This window comes from Symphalangus syndactylus, chromosome 16, assembly GCF_028878055.3.
Source record: "Symphalangus syndactylus isolate Jambi chromosome 16, NHGRI_mSymSyn1-v2.1_pri, whole genome shotgun sequence".
Lineage (NCBI taxonomy): Eukaryota > Metazoa > Chordata > Mammalia > Primates > Hylobatidae > Symphalangus > Symphalangus syndactylus.
The window spans coordinates 81,540,061-81,556,721 of record NC_072438.2 but is presented as its reverse complement, the minus strand read 5'-3'; the positions used below and the strand labels follow the sequence as shown (position 1 = coordinate 81,556,721).

The 16,661-nt window shown below is 34.2% G+C and overlaps 1 protein-coding gene across 5 annotated transcripts in view; it reads right to left on the bottom strand.

Annotated features, from left to right (window-relative positions):
* CDH12 (cadherin 12) overlaps positions 1-16,661 on the bottom strand; it is a 1,055,333-nt gene that overhangs the window by 88,996 nt on the left and 949,676 nt on the right. For all 5 annotated transcript variants that reach the window (XM_055246743.2, XM_063619573.1, XM_055246745.2 and 2 more), the window contains one exon: positions 10,482-10,601. In XM_055246743.2, coding sequence (XP_055102718.1) covers positions 10,482-10,601 — 120 coding nt within the window. The remainder of the gene's footprint in view (positions 1-10,481; positions 10,602-16,661) is intronic.

The window sequence follows — 16,661 nt, the reverse complement described above, 5'->3', positions numbered from 1 at the left end:
ATATACACATAACTGCATTTTTTTTCCTCTGGAACAGCAGTACTTAAATGGAACTGGTGCTGGGGCAGGGGAAGCACACCCTGGTCATCACTAGAAATTGACTTTCAAACTACATATACAATCCTTTCCTCTGTCTAAGTTCTACATATCATTCAGTTGGTAGCATTACACTAACAGCAGGGCTAGAAGCAGCAGAGATGTCACTCATCAGAAACAGGGTAGAGCAGGAGGGCAGGGCTGTGAGTGTGATGGAAAAGGTCTTGACAATTTTTATGAATCGCTGGAAAAAATATTTATCTACTCTTAACTCTGATAATACCTATTTTGTCTCTGTTCAATTGCATCTTAATGTTTTGATCTAACTGGATTCCAGTAGATAGCATTTTATATAGGTTGGCAAATAACCAGAAAAAACAATTCCACAACTCTCTCTGTCCAGATAAATAGATAGACAGCTATAGAAATAGATAGATGGATAGTGATATAGTGGTAGACTTTCTGCTAGCATCTATTTGGTGACAGTCACAAATGCAACTACAATTTCGAAGACTATCTTCCATAATTCCAAACTGCTTTCAAATGTCCTGCTGTATCTTAATATAAGTTAATTCTTATTATTACCTGAGACTACTGTGATAGATAGATAGATAGATAGATAGATAGATAGATAGATAGATGATAGATTAGATTAGACTGATATGCTTTTTACATTCATTTTCAGGAGCATAGCAGCAACTGTATGAATAATGGAAAGCTTGACTTATCTAAGGTATAGGTGACAGAAGGAATGTCAGGATTGATAACTTGAATCCTAGTCTAGGATCCATCATACCATTTCACATGAATAAATATATGTAAAGATGGTGTTTATTCAAAGAAATGACAAGTTGGTAGGGGATCATTTGAATAATGCAATTCACAGAATTATTATGTTACCTAGCCCCTATAAATACAGTAAGAATTGTGAGACTCCAAGAAGAAATGCCTTCATTCCAATCATCCACTCCTAATGGTCAAAGCTTGTGAGAAGATTCCATTTGAAGTGCACACATTTGAGTGCTTAGGCTCCAGCTATTCCAACCACTCCAGGTCCACTGAGCCCCTAAACTTCTCCAAACTTCTTGTCCTCATTCTCTCAGTTCCCCCATGAATGCCTGCCCAGTTAGTGGACATCTTTCTGGTTTCTTCCACTTTAGTCTTTAGTCTTTTTTTTTTTTTTTTCATTAAGCCTTTTCTGACTCACAGCATGGCTTCAGGAGGAAATGACTATATCCTCCCTAGGATTCAGTCATAGCATGTAGAATGTTTTGTTGCATGTTTTGCATGTTTTGATTTGTTGCCTGTTTACCTTTCTTTACCAGATAGAAAGCCACTTTAGGACAGAGAGAAGTCCTTTTATTTTATTTTCTATTTCTGGCATCTAGTTAATGTCTGGCTCAGAGTGATAAAGGAGATAGAAATTATTTAGGCAAATAGTAAGAGTAAAAGAGTCCTTGGTAAAATTTCCCTTTTAATAAAAAGCAGCGCCCAAATCATTTGTTTTCTAACAAAGAGCAGCCTGAAAAATTGAGCTGCAGACATAGATAAGCAAGCTGGAAGCTTGCTCGGGGGAATGCCAGCAGCTGTGCGGACAGAAAAGGGCTACTGGGAGCCAGGCATGTTCAACATGGAGGCTCTGTCTTCCCTTTTCTTTGTCAGCACATGTACAGTAAAGAACTAGGCAACGTGGCCCTAGCCAGGTAGAGAACCCGTCTGCATAATAAAAGATTAGGGTGGCACGGCCAGATTTTCACAAGCTGTGCAAATGGCACATCAAGCCCTAACCAGTTTTTTGCACCTTATGCAAACAGTACACCTGGTCCGACCAATCTTTCGTGCCCTGTGTAAATCAGACATCAACCCCTCAAGCTTATCTATAAAACCTGCTGCCTTTCACTGCAGAAGCAGGAACCCATTCAGGTGCCCTCTCTCTGCGGGAGAGGCTTTCTCTTTCTTTTGCCTATTAAACCTCCATTCTTAACCTCACTCCTTGTGTGTCTGCATCCTTGATTTCCTCAGCATGGGAAAACGAACCCTGGGGATTATCCTAGACAATGATGCCACTTCAAGAGTATGTCTGTTTTTCTGTTTGCCTGCTCTTAATACAGCTATGTTACTTTTCCACTTATATGTACCATTATTTTTTAGTTCACTGTAAATTTATTATTTTGTGATATCTTTTCTTTTTTATTCTACTCTCTGTGAATCATAATCAAAAAATAGATTTTCTTCTCATTTTTTTCTTGTACTTTCTCCCCATCTTCTATTCATGCCCTGAAGAATCCATTTCATTGATTTCTTTTACCCTATAGCTATTTATTTTGCAAAACAAGAAGTTGTTTTCTTGAAAAAAGTTGTTGTCTGTTTTCAACTTATCCCTCTTTTACTTTGGAGCTAAATACCTGGGGAGGCAAGTCCAGGCTTTATCTTAATCATTCTGAATAATGTCATGAAAGAAGAAAATGGTTTTTTGTAGATAGTATATGACAAAAAAATTTCTTGCTTTTCTCCAAATTCTAGAGATTTAGACCAGCACTATATGAACTCAGGGGACTGGCAGATGAACAATGGGTAAATGGCTTTATTCTCCACTCAATGAGGTTTATAGTTCAAAGGAGACTTAGACCACCAGTCTGCTCTCCATAGAGCAGCCATGATGGTGAGGTCAGAGTGTAAGCCAGGTCACAGAGCTCCTCCACTCTGAAGTCATCACAGCCTGTCCTCACCTTTCAGAATAAAGCCCTCACATAATCTTCACCTTTCTGCTGAACTCTGATCTTCTTTTCTATAACTCCCTCCCTCATTCACTGCAGCCTTGCATGCTGTCTTCCCCAGCCAGAAATGTTCTTTCCAAGGGATGCTCATTTGTAGTTCTTCCACTTCCTTTAGCTCTTTCTTAAAAGTCATCTTCATAGGACTGTGTTAGCCATTCTATCCAAAATTTCTTTCTAAATTAATTTCTGATTGCTTCTGTTACAAATTACTACAAATCTACTGGCCTAAAACAACAAAAACTTACTATCTTACAATTCTGGATGTAAGGAGGCCAACATGCGGCAGGGTATGGGTAGGGCTGTGATTTTTTTCTAGATGCTGTTCATCTAGACAATGGCAGCACTGCCTGGCTCCTGACCTCCTTCCTCCTTCCGCCTTCCTCTAAGGCAGTAGCAGCTTAGCGTTTTCATATCTTTTTCTGACTCTGACCCTTCTGCTTCCTTCTTCTGCTTACAAGAACCCTTGTGATTAGAGTCTACCCATATAATAAGAATAATCACCTCATCTCCACTATATGTGATTAGAACGTTAATTCTTCTTTTCCATGTAATATAACATATTCACAGGTCCTGGGGGTTAGGACATGGACATACTTGGGCAATCATTGTTCTGTCTAGCATACATACTCTTCCTTAATATTTCATATTCCTTTCTCTAACATTCTCTCCTTAGTCTTTAAGGTATCAAAACCACTATATATTTCCCTTATTTATTCTGTTTTATGTTTCCTCAAATTGAATGTATGTTGCTGAAGGCAGGGGCTTTTGTCTTGGTTTTTTTCTTCCCTGGAAAATGGCTAGCTAGAAGAATGCCAGGCATATAGTAGGAACTCAATAAATATTAGTAAAATAAATAAAGTACTGCATAATACTAGCTGAGGTAACACATGGCAAATAAGTGTTTATCCTTCAGGAAAGATTATGATGTAACATAGTTCTTGTAATCTTCATAATTATTGACCCAAATACTCATGATGTAATTTTGAAGAAGGTGGGGTTATTAGTATTTACCTAGGGGTATTATAGCTATCATATCATGAAAATGTTTTTGATTAGACCTGAAAGAGATCTCTTCTAGTTAAACATAGACTCCAGTGTTGACCAAGTCATTGTTTACTGTTGTTAATAAAAATTTGGAGGAAACATTAAAAACAGTATTTTAATTCACAAGTATGTTAGAGATAGCTAATAAGTTGAAGGATAAAAAAGAGTAATGATAGTACTCAAAACTTAACTTCAGCAGTGAGAATATGTTTCTGTTTTCAATTCCATAGCTCAGTTACATTAAAGTTACGAGAGAGCAGATTTTGCATTATTTTATGTGAAAAGTTACTGAGTTTCATTTCATTTTAGTGTTAAATTAGCCTAAAATGTAAAATGGATTTTTTAAAAATACTAGTACATTCTTGAATAATATTTATTCAAATGTTATGTTCATCATTGCATTTGTATATGATTTTTTAAATGTTTTGCTAATGTGTTTGAAAGACAAGACGAGTTATCAGGTTATCTTCAGTAAGAAATTTAGAGGCCATATTGTCCAACTTCTTAACTGTACCATGTCTTAACTCTCCTATAGGACTTATGAGCCACCTCCTCCAGGAGTTCTTTCTTCCAGAAACTCTCATCCCTCCAATCAGTCTAGTGTCCCATAGTAGCATTGTGTATCAGAGGATTATATACCAGAAAACTCACATATAATCTTCTGAAGACCTGATGAGCTCCCCCTACTAGATAGGGATCTACTTGATGATCTACTTGATTCATCTTAGTCTCCCAATAGCAAAGGACCTGTCAGGTCGTATGTTACAGATACATGTGCATCAAATGACATAATCAAATCCAACACCACCAGTTCATTACTCATCATCTGCTTTAACCCATCCAGTAATGTGAAACTTAATGTGAAACTCACAGTCTAATGAGTTATCACTCTTATATATGGTATTATTGTTATCTTTTTATATATATGTATATATATGGAGCCAGAATTCTTTCTTCCTGTAACTCACACTATGCATTGATAGCTCTTTTCCTCTCAAGCAGCACAGAATGCATCCAGTTCCTCTTCTACATGACAGCTCTACAACTTGCTAAAGGCATATATCACATCCCTCTGGAATATTTTCCTTTCAAGCTCAAACATTCTTAGTTATTTTTGCTGATGTGTTCATCTCATGATTTCTAAAATAAAGTAAATGGAACTCACCCAGAATCTACTTGAAGTCTGACAATGCAGAATACAAGAAAATGATTGCCTGCAGTGCATTCCTGGGCATGGGATTTTACTACACAATCATAATATTACAAAATAGGTAACAATATGTGCTGTTTTATCTTAATAATTATTTATTTCCTTGACACAGTTTTCTTTCCTTATATTTATTAGCGTCTATTGATTTCCTTGCCTTTGCTATCCCATAATCAATTCTTGCCTTAATGCTTCCTGGCAACTTATTTATTCTGGCAAAAAGTATTAAAAGAGTGACTTCATTGTGTAGGAAAAGACTCTTTTATTTTGCCCTTAAAGAAAGAAGATATAATTTATTTCACCAGTACCAACTGAGGTGTCTTACTCAGTTCTACAGATTTGATTCTGAATTAATATCAAAAGAATGCTCTATCCCCATGTGACCCAACAATCCCTTTTCTGGGTCTATACCCAAAGGAAATGAAATTATCACCTCATAAAGATATCTGCACTTTCATGCTTATTGCAACATTATTCCCAGTAGTCAATATATGAAAACAATGTAGTTGTTCATCAGTGGGCAAACAGAATAAGAAACTGTGGTATACACATATAATGGAATACTATGCAACCTTAAAAAAGGAGATCCCGCCATTTGCCACAACATGGATAGGCCTGGGGGACAGTGTTCTAAGTGAAATAAGCCAGGCACGTAAATAAAAATATTGTGTGATCTTATTTATATGTGGACTCTAAAAAAAAGGTAAAATATGTAAAGAATAAAAGAAAGATTATAAGGGTCAGGGTATGGGAGAGAAAATGGGGAGATGTAGGTCAAAGGATACAAAATAGCAAAAGTACAAGATAAACAAGTTAAAAGATCTAATATACAACATGAGGACTAGAGTTAATAATAGTGTATCGTACTTAGGATTTTTGCTAAATGAGTAGATTATAACTCTCTTTGCCATGAGGAGGATTTTATAGATTATAGATGTTTATAAATGTTTTATAAACACTAAGTGAAATAATTTATATAATAAATTATATAAGTATCACCTCAGTTGGTACTGGTGAAATAAATTATATCTTCTTTCTTTAAGGGCAAAATAAAAGAGTCTTTTCCTACACTAGTTGGGGGAGAATGAATAAGTAAGATGATGGGTATGTTAATTTGTTCTACTATAGTAACAATTTATATGTGTGTGTTTATCTCTTATGACAGCATGTTATATATGTTATATACAAAATAAATTTTTAAAAGAATGTTCAAGTCATAAGCATAAGTATGTGTATAGTATCATAAAGTGTTAGCTCAAAATATAAAGTTATTGGCCCAAGCTTTAATTTTAATATGAAGCTTTTATAACACCAACATATTGTAGAAGACATACAAGAATAATATCGGTCAAACTATAGGAGGAGGTTTCATTGGGAGATAGGCTTGAAGATAATTATCTCTGAATGAAAGGTTGATAGACTCAAGAGCAAAAGTTTTGGGAAAGTATCAGTCATGTGGGCAAACTTTATCATGTTTCCTTAAGCAGAATTTAGAACAGGATCACACAGCAAGAAATACCAGAACAGGAAATAAAAAACTTTTAAAGTATCTCATGCAACTCTATTCTCACTCAATTGTTTTTTTAATATGAATTCTATAAATACATGTAGAAACATGTAAAATAAACATTTATAAAGGATGTATTTTTGACAATGCATGTAAATTAAGAGATATGGAGAGAAATGCTTTGGCTAGATGGTGTAATGGTTTGACAAAAGTGTAAACATACTTAATGCAACTGAATTGTACACTTAAAATGGTAAAAATGGTCAATTTTATACTGTGTATATTTTACCATAATAGGAAAAAAAACAATTTTATAGATTAACAAGAGGATATTGAGGTAAAATAATATTGTAATGTATTCTCAAGTAGAGCTCAGATCATTTAGAATACAGCATATCATTACCATATAATGTGAAATATGGCAATACCTAGTTACTGAACTCAGACTAGTTATTTAGAATCATTTAGGGAAAATTTAAATACATTAACAGAATTTTAAGACTAAATTAAGACATAAGAGTTCATCATTTATACTAATATTTGTTTTCTTAAATGGAGTTAATCTATTATCAAAACTATTGAGATGTTCAGCATCCTGATTTCAAGCACTGAATTAAATATTATAATATTTTTGCTCTTGTTTAATGTTTTATAATTATAGATGTTTATAAATGTTTTATAAACACTAAGTGAAATAATTTATATAATAAAATAATACAATATGTTAATATAAAAACATTTTAATGTTTTATAAATGTTAAGTATAATAAACATAATTGTTTAATGTTTTATAGTTGTAGCTACATTTTGAGTGTTGTAAATGTCATTTACTAATCATCTAAAGCATATAAATGAATGCATCTAGATTTTAACTCAGAGTAAATTATTTCACAGTTAAGGCAAACAATTGTCAAATACACTGATTTTAAAAGAACGATTATTTATTGGTTTATTTCATGGAATAAATGAGTCTATACTGTTTAGAATATATCAATTTATATTGTTTAGAAATAAACTTGCCATATCCACTTAGATAGAGATGCTGGGAATGTTTGTCAAACAGCAGTGTCAATACAGAAATCTTTTTATTTTCTCATTTCAAATGAAACACAAAATGATCTCTTTATCTCTTCATAAATATTTAGGCACCAGAGGTTTTGATGAGACTTTTCTTTTCAGAATTGTTTTAAGCTGTTTTCTACACTCAAATGTGGAAAATTTCAGATAATATTAGTTTTTCATGCATTTTATTTAATAACAGCAAAGAAATCATAAAGGGAAGCTATATGGCTGAACAAATGGAGACTATTTCTGAGAAATTGCAATTATCCTTGATTTTTGATTTACTCTTATCTACCACAAGGTGATAAATTTGACAAAAAGTCTTCTTAATGGTTTCTGTGCATGAAAAACTAGTTTTCATTCTCTTAATGAAGTGCTTCATCATCCACTCTTTTCCTGCCTAGTGGTCTGAGGCATTGTAATATCAAGACTTCTGTCTCCAGTGAAAATCAATGCTTTAAAAATCTATTACATAGCTTACGACAGAATTGTTTCACTCTTCGTTCTAAATAATAAACATTATATAAAAATGTAAATACAAAATTATAAAAGTTACATTACATATTCACGTACTGTATGGTAAAAAAACTTTTTAAAGATACTAGAATATGTTGAAAGTTGATATTGGCCAAGTGAAATCAAGGGAAGAGTATGTTTTTTGGCTCATAAAGTTGTTTGGTATTCATTTGACCATAACAATTATATTTTTAACCCATTCTTTATGTTTAAATTTATCTTTGTTTGATTTTTATCTTGCTTTTTAAAGGTTAGATATGGTTTTATCCACAGTTATTTTACCAATATTAAATTCCTAATGCTAAATCCTTCATTCTCTTTAAGAGAATACTCACTCTTATTCTGAGTATATAAACTCACCTACTTTATAGAGTTTATCATTGTAATCCAATAAGTGATCTTTAATACTATCTTTCTTCACCAATCTCTATACACCTACTTTTCTCATTCCTTTATTCCTCTTGTCTCTCAGGAGTGTTTCATAAGCTAAAGGGATCTAAGAGAACAGCATTGTCCATACTTCCATTTCTGGTCAGATTACCCATTATAGCAAACCTCAAAAGGATACATAACTATACAAGAAAAAAATAACCCATAGTGGCCCCATCTGATAAAATGAAATATTTTAGATAATTTTCGTTTATTATTTTCATATATTCAGCCTATTGTCCAGGCCTTCTTAATTCCTCTGGAACACTGTAAGATCATAAACTTTATTGAACAACTTCCCCAATCTCTTTTTATTTTCAATTTAGCTACCTTTTCTACAAAAACATATATAAGATTTTTTTCACAGCTTAAAAATAATCACAAAACTTCCTTTTAGATGATATTGCTAAACATTTTCTTATCTTTACTGCCATATTTCTTGAAAAGTCACGTGTATGGTAAGGTGTAATTTTCTCATCATGCACTCACTTTTAACATTTGACAGACTGGCTTTTATTCTCCAAAACTCTATTGAAATCAGAGGAGCTTCTTTGTCCTAAGCCATTCTGTATTCTCTTCAGTACTGATACTCCCTTCTTAATGGAGTTCTCAAAGGACTGATGCTGTCCTTATTAAACTCTACCCTCTTTTCAGGTTTACATAAGGGAGTGACTCCCTGTTTTAGTGCTTTAACTTTTTGATGACTTCTGCCCCCTATTGGCTTAATGAGGAGGATAAGAAATTAAGAGAGAATGGCAGGTTCAGTTGACAAAAAGTTTTGCAGATTTTGCACTTCAACTTTTGTTAAGAAACATCAATAGACCTTAGGTTTCCAGGCAACATTAATACATAATTAATTGTTAATTAACTTATATCTAATTCATATACTAGATTTTTACACATACCTCTCAGGAAGTATCAATTATAAAATGTTTAACTTATTTGAATGTATAGTGTCTGAAATGTATGCTTTTCAAATGCACATTGATATTTAAAAATTAATTTACAAATTTAAAAGGTAACTTATTAGTTCTGTATGAGAACAATTTTCCATTATTTTAAGTTCACGTAATACATCATATTAAATTCAATTTGCAATATGTTCTAATGTAGTGTATAAGAATTGACAAAATAACCGTTGTTGTGGGGTTTCTGCTTCAACTGTGACATGGAAGGCCTACTTTGATCACCGGTCGAGTGGCTGAGTCTTCCTAGCAAAGTATTCAACATTCAGATATTGATTGTTTAGAAATAGAGCAACCTCATTTATTTAAAAGGAAAGACAAAATAATCCACATGCATAGCCTCCTGCCCTTCCTATGCTACTCATATTATATTTGAATTTGAAAACTGCTATTTTTAATTAATATTGGGACTAGATTTGAAGACATAGGCAAATGGAATCAATGATTTTGGTATTGCAAGATTGTCAATTCTCTCCTTTCTCTCACTATAAGCATAAGTCTCTATTAATCTAAACCAAGCATTCATAACCCGTATATATATATAGAAATAGAGGCTCCAGGATGTTACCATGTATTGTTGAAGCCCAAAACTAAGTATAACTGAACCCATCCAATAAATATGAAATGAAAAGCTATTACAGCTGGAAGGATTTGTTTTAAAGTAGACTTTTGAAAATTTTAAATAAGACCAACATTGACTGCCTACCTAACAAATTTGAACTTTATAAAGATATGTTAAAAGGTTTATTTTACACAAAGTTCACTTAAATGGAAACCGTTCTTCAGCAGCAAGGAAAGATCCCATCTTCTTTGCTTAATGCGCATCGCACTGAAGCTTTATGGCTATATTAGAATATGCAACTCCCCATGCCAAGATTTAATTAAAGTTTAAATATTTGAAGGGCTGGTGATAATGTTGCCTCTAATAAAAAATTTACCTGTCTTGGGATCAATAGAGAAATAAGGTTGTCCCTGAAGAATGCTGTAAACGACTCTGGCACTGTTTCCATAGGTCGGGTCATCTGCATCTGTGGCCTTGACCTGGAGTACATATGCACCTGGAAAATAAGACAATATCACTCTCGCATTTTTATTTTACTACTTTCAAGGTCATGACTCTTATCTGCTGGACTCAATTTTCCTTTGATATTTGACCTATGTCAAGTACGCCATGAGTACATGATGTCACTGAGGATAGTTTAACCGTTGTAACCAAAATGTTGAGCAATGATATAGTTAGTGCAAATCACAACTTTAAATGTGTATTTTAAGAGCTGTGTCCATTTCCAGGAGCTAGATCATCTAAATGAAAGTCATCATGATACCTTTATTGATTGGCACACCAAAGAAAGCATGGACACCACTTATATTAGCTCATCTGCTTACTATTGATGTTTTAATTTTATGATTAGGATATCAATAGAGAGGCTAAAAGGTTTAGAGTGTACTGAACATTAGAGGTTGTTAAGTAATTTGCAATTGCAATTTAAAAATTAACAACTACCTACTAGCATCAGGAAGCCTTTAATTAGAAAAGGAATATTTGAGAAATTGAGAAACCATAAATAATTGCAAAATAGCTATAAGAGCACTTCTTTGCCTCAAGATTGAATTAACCTAAAGATTCAGTGACATAAGAAGACACCACAAACAGTCAAATTATCTGCAGCTTTCCTAATTTTTTTTGGCATGGGTATATTTTTTCTGTACTAAAAGAAGTTGAAGGGAGCTTTTCTTTGTATTTTCCTTATCTGTTCATAAGCATATTGAAATCAGTCTCTAAAAACTTTTAAAGTGAGTATTTCTTCCTAATGTCCTATTTAATGTTACTATCCTGAGTTCAGAACAAAGTGAAATCAAAAGTACCCAAATTGTAGCAAATAGACACACACACACACACACACACACACACATATATATATACACATACACATACACATGTACATCCAAAGTTATGCAGTGAGTAGAACTCCTTTAATCTGCTGGAGGCACTCAAAGTAACTGTTCTGTTTAGTGAAAATAGGATTGTTCCTTTTCATTCAATTACTCATTCAGCCTTTTCTCTAAGAGTACAAATTTGGAGCAAACCATGTCTTCTTAGATTACTATAGAAGCTAAAAGAATGAATTACTTTTTCATTTCTACCATTTTCTTTTAATAAAATGTTAGGGTTGTGACAAGAGTAAGAAACAATAACTTTTTGTAGACATTCAATGCCAAGGTCTTTCAATTTAAAATGGTTGAGTGAATCTTGGCTATATTAACAGAGGAAAAATATATTACAGCAGCCTTTCCCAAGAAAAGAAACTTTTAGAGGGAACTTTTAGAGGGAATGTAGATTAACATTACTAGGAAGTCAGGAGTGAAGACTAATATTATCCATCATCATCACCATCATCATCATCAATATCATCAGTATCATTAAACGCAATTTGACCAATGTTTATTTCTATGCAGCACTGGGTACCTGTATTAAAGATTCATTAAAACTACCTTTCTATAATGCTATAGAAATCAACAGTTCATTGAGAGTAAAGTCCTCTCTTCCCAACAGTATTTTCCCCCAGAATATTCATCAGGATGTTGACTGTCCCTCCACTATACATGCGTTATATAGGCAAAGTCCACAAATATTCACTACTGCCCTAATTCTGGATATAAATATTACAGTTGAAAAACTATAAATTGTTCTACATGTTGGGTATATTTGAGGAAAACGAAAGTATTATACTTAGTTACAAATAAGAAATTAAAATATTTGAGAAATAAGAAATATTTAGTGAAAAACATTAATAAAATTTGCCAAACTAATACCGTATTGCAATGTATAGTGGGGAAAACAAAGATGAACACATATTGTCTTTAATTTCACATTTTTGTTTTTAGTGTTTACATGAACCTCCACTATGCTGAACAAATATTTTCTTCTAATAGTTGTATTAAATTGTTTATGTTAATTATTTTTACAGCTCAAATATTTAAAGGAGTGAAATGGAAAATACTTCATTAATGCATCGAAGTTGCAAATATTTTTTCATACAACCCCACTTAGTGCTACTTAAAAGGATCACTGGATAGCAAGAATAACTGCATTCCTATCATATTTCTTCAGCTGTATCTATAGAATTAAAAGTAATTGTCCACTGAATTACAGTATAGGTTAATTCTTCTTTAGTGAAAGAGCAGATTCCAATGTAAATTCTCCAAAAGTTCTTAAAGATTGCCTGTCTGGGTGTTTACAAGAATGCAATTAAACACCATGATAGCAGCTTCTTTGTCAGCTGCTTGATGACTGTCACCAAACTCATGCAAAAGACAGAGATTTCATACTCTTTCCATTAAGAAGTCTCTGTCAATTGCCTGGAGCATGAAAATCCCCGAAGACTACCTTTTTCAGTGCTTGGATAGCATACCAGCTGTTCCTGACACTATTAAACACTAAATACCCAGGAGGTAAGAGCAGGAGGTTGTGGTTGGGGCATATTTAATGTGCCACAAGGAAATAATACAGTCAATGATTTGCACAGAATCTGAAGTAGTCTTGTATGTAGCAGTGAGCTTGAAATTTATTCTCTTATCACTTGAATCCAGGGGATGACAATATAACCACTCTAAATGTTTATATCTGCAGAGAGAATGCAGCTCATAGAGAAAACACTCTTGTATAAGTGGTCAGGGCCAGAGTGCAGAATTTTCAATGGAGAGTATCAAGTCACTTCAAGTTCCCATATAACACTGTTTTGATCAGTAACAAATTAGTGTATATTTAGTAACAAAGCCAGCACTAAAAGTTATTTTATAGTAATAACTAAATTCTATATCTTATACTGTCATTCTAAGGGAATAAATATTTATAAAACTATGATAAAGCAAAGAACAGAGAAACTGATCATTGAATATGACAGAACTATGATGAAGAGGCATCAGGAGATGCCCACATGATATAAACTCCAATTAAATAAGTGATCACTAACATTTAAATGACTATGAGTTAGAGTTCACATGAGATCTGATTTGGTTATTGTATTGGTCAGCTCAGGCTGCAATAACAAAATATCACAGGCTGGGTGTCTTAAACAATAGAAGTCTACGTTCTCACAGTTTTGGACACAAGAAGTTTGAGATCAAAGAGCAGAAAAATTGGGTTTCTGATGAGACCTATTTTCCTGGCTTCTCACTGTGTTCTCCCATGCCCTTTCCTCTGTGCTCAAAGGGAGAGAGAGAGAGACAGAGAGAGAGAGGAGCTCCTCTCTGGTGTATCTCCCTTTTTTTATAAGGTCACCACTTCTATTGGATTAGGACCCACCCTTAGGACTTCATTTAACCTTAATTACCTCCTGAAAGGGTCTGTCTCCCAATACAGTCACATTCATGGTTAGAGCTTCCACATATGAATTTCAGGAGGATTCAAGTTAGTTCATAACATATCATTTTAGTATACAGATATGTATATGTTAAACTATATGTGGAAATTAACAACTTAGTAAAGCATAATTTATTTCTATGTTGTAAAATTATAGTCATAACATAATGTGATCTCAGTAATTTGCAAGCAAACATTCATGTAATAATAAAATTCTGATAGACTTATTAAACAGGTATACATTACCTAGATGAATTAACTTAAATTTGAGTCAATATTTTTGGTCCAATTTATGTTGAAAACACTAATAAAAAGCATAATGTTTCACTTTTTAGATTCAACTTTGAGAATTCATATCTATAATATTTTATATGGTCAGACAATACATTTGAGAATTCATACATGTAATATCTTATATGGTCAGACAATACATTTACACAGACGCAAATGCACAGAACAGTTTAATAGTTTGTAATTACTCCACTCAAGTTAATGAGTATATGAAGTGCCAGGCACACTGTCCAAGGTGCTAGGGAAACACCTTGAACAAAATTGAGAGACCAACTCCTGAAATCTTATATCCTATCTAAATGAGAATGGGAGGAGAAACAGATTCGAGGTGAGAGATTTTATATGGTAATCAGGAAAAGCAATTTTGTAAAATCTCATTTATGTAGAGACCTGAATAATTTTTTGCACTTTCCTTTTCCCCCTAATTTATTTATTCTTTACTTGACAATATTGTATGTATTTCTTGTATAGAGCATGTTTTGAAATATGTATACATTGTGGAATGACTAAACTGAGCTAATTAACTTATGCATTCCCTTATATATGTATCCCTTTATGTAGTCAGAACACTTAAAGTCTACTTTCCTAGCAATTTTCAAGAATACATTATATTGCTATTAGCTGGAGTCACCGTGTGCTAGATGTCCAGAATTTATTTCTCCTGTCTAACTGAAATTATGTATACTTTGAGCAACATCTCCCTAGTCACTCAGTTTCCCCTAACCACCTGTATTAGTCTGTTCTCATACTGCTATGAAGAAATACCAGAGGCTGGGTCCTTTATAAAGAAAAAAGGTTTAATTGACTCATAGTTGAGTATGGCTGGGAAGCCCTCAGGAAACTTACAATCAGGAGGGAAGGTGAACGGGAAGAAAGGCAGCTTCTTCACAGGGCAGCAGGAAGGAGAAGTGCCAAGCAAAGGGGAAAAAGCCCCTTATAAAACCATCAGATCTCATGAAAATGCATTCACTATCATGAGAACAGCATGGGGGAAACCGCCTCCATGATCTGATTACCTCCACCTGGTTCTGCCTTCAATCCAATCAGTTCTCCAGAAGGCTGTATATGCACTGAGTCAGTGTCCAATATATGGTACCATTTCTCCCATAGCCAGGATTCACCAGTCCAGAAATCAAAGGGTGGACACGGTACCACTCACCATCACCCCTAGTGATCTACTAGCAAAATTCTTGCTTCCTGTTTCTGCAACATTACATTCTGCTGGCCTAGTGGTCTTAGTTCCAGAGGGAGAAATGCTGACACCAGGAGATAGAACAATGATTCCATTAAACTGGATGTTAAGATTGCCACCTGGGCATTTTGGGCTCCTGCTAACTCTAAGTTAACAGGCTAAGAAGGGAATTACAGTGTTGGCTGGGGTGATTGACCTGGATTATCAAGAAGAAATCAGTTTACTACTCCACGATGGAGATAAAGAAGAGTATGTGTGGAATACAGGAAATCTCTTATGGCATCTCTTAGTATTACCATGGCCTGTGATTAACATCAGTGGGAAACTACAACCACCCAATCTAGGCAGATACAATTGGCCCAGACTCTTCAGAAATGAAGGTTTGGGTCGCTCCACCAAGTAAAAAAAAAACATGACCTGCTGAGGTGCTTGCTGAAGAAAAAGGGAATACAGAATGGGTAGCAGAAGAAGGTCATCATCCATACCAGCCACGACCACGTGACCCATTGCAGAAATGAGTACTGTAATTGTCATGAATACTTTCTCTTTATTTTATTAATAATATATTTGTGCATGTATACATTTGTACTAAGAAAAATATCTTCAGTTTATCATGTGACACAAGATTTATTGACTTCATATCAGCATTTAAGTGTTGTTAACTTTATGTAATAGCATTTAGGTTAAGGATTAGCGTGCTTCGGGTTGTATGAGGGATAGCTGTATTATGTTAGGTGTAACTATGACCTTATTATTGTCTTTATTTGGAGATTATGTATGACTTCAGAAGATGTGTATGGGTTCGAGTTGACAAGAGGTGGACTTGTGATGGTTAATATACAGTGTCAATTTGATTAGATTGAAGGATGCAAATTATTTTTACTGGATGTGTCTGTGAGGGTGTTGCCAAAGGAGATTAACATTTGAGTCAGTGGACTGGGAGAGGCCGACTCACTCCCAATCTGGGTGGGCACAATCTAATCAGCTGCCAGTGTGGCTAGAATAAAGCAGTCAGAATAAGGTGGAAGGAGCTGACTTGTTGAGTCTTCTGGCCCTCATCTTTCTCCTGTGCTAGATGCTTCCTGCCTTCAAATATCAGACTCCAAGTTCTTTGGCTTTTGGACTCTTGGACATACACCAGTGGTTTGTCAGGGGCTCTTAGGCCTTCAGTTACAGATTGAAGGCTGCACTGTTAGCTTCCCTGCGTTTGAGGTTTTGGGACTTGAAGTGGCTTCCTTGCTCTTCAGCTTGCAGATGGCCGATTGTGGGACT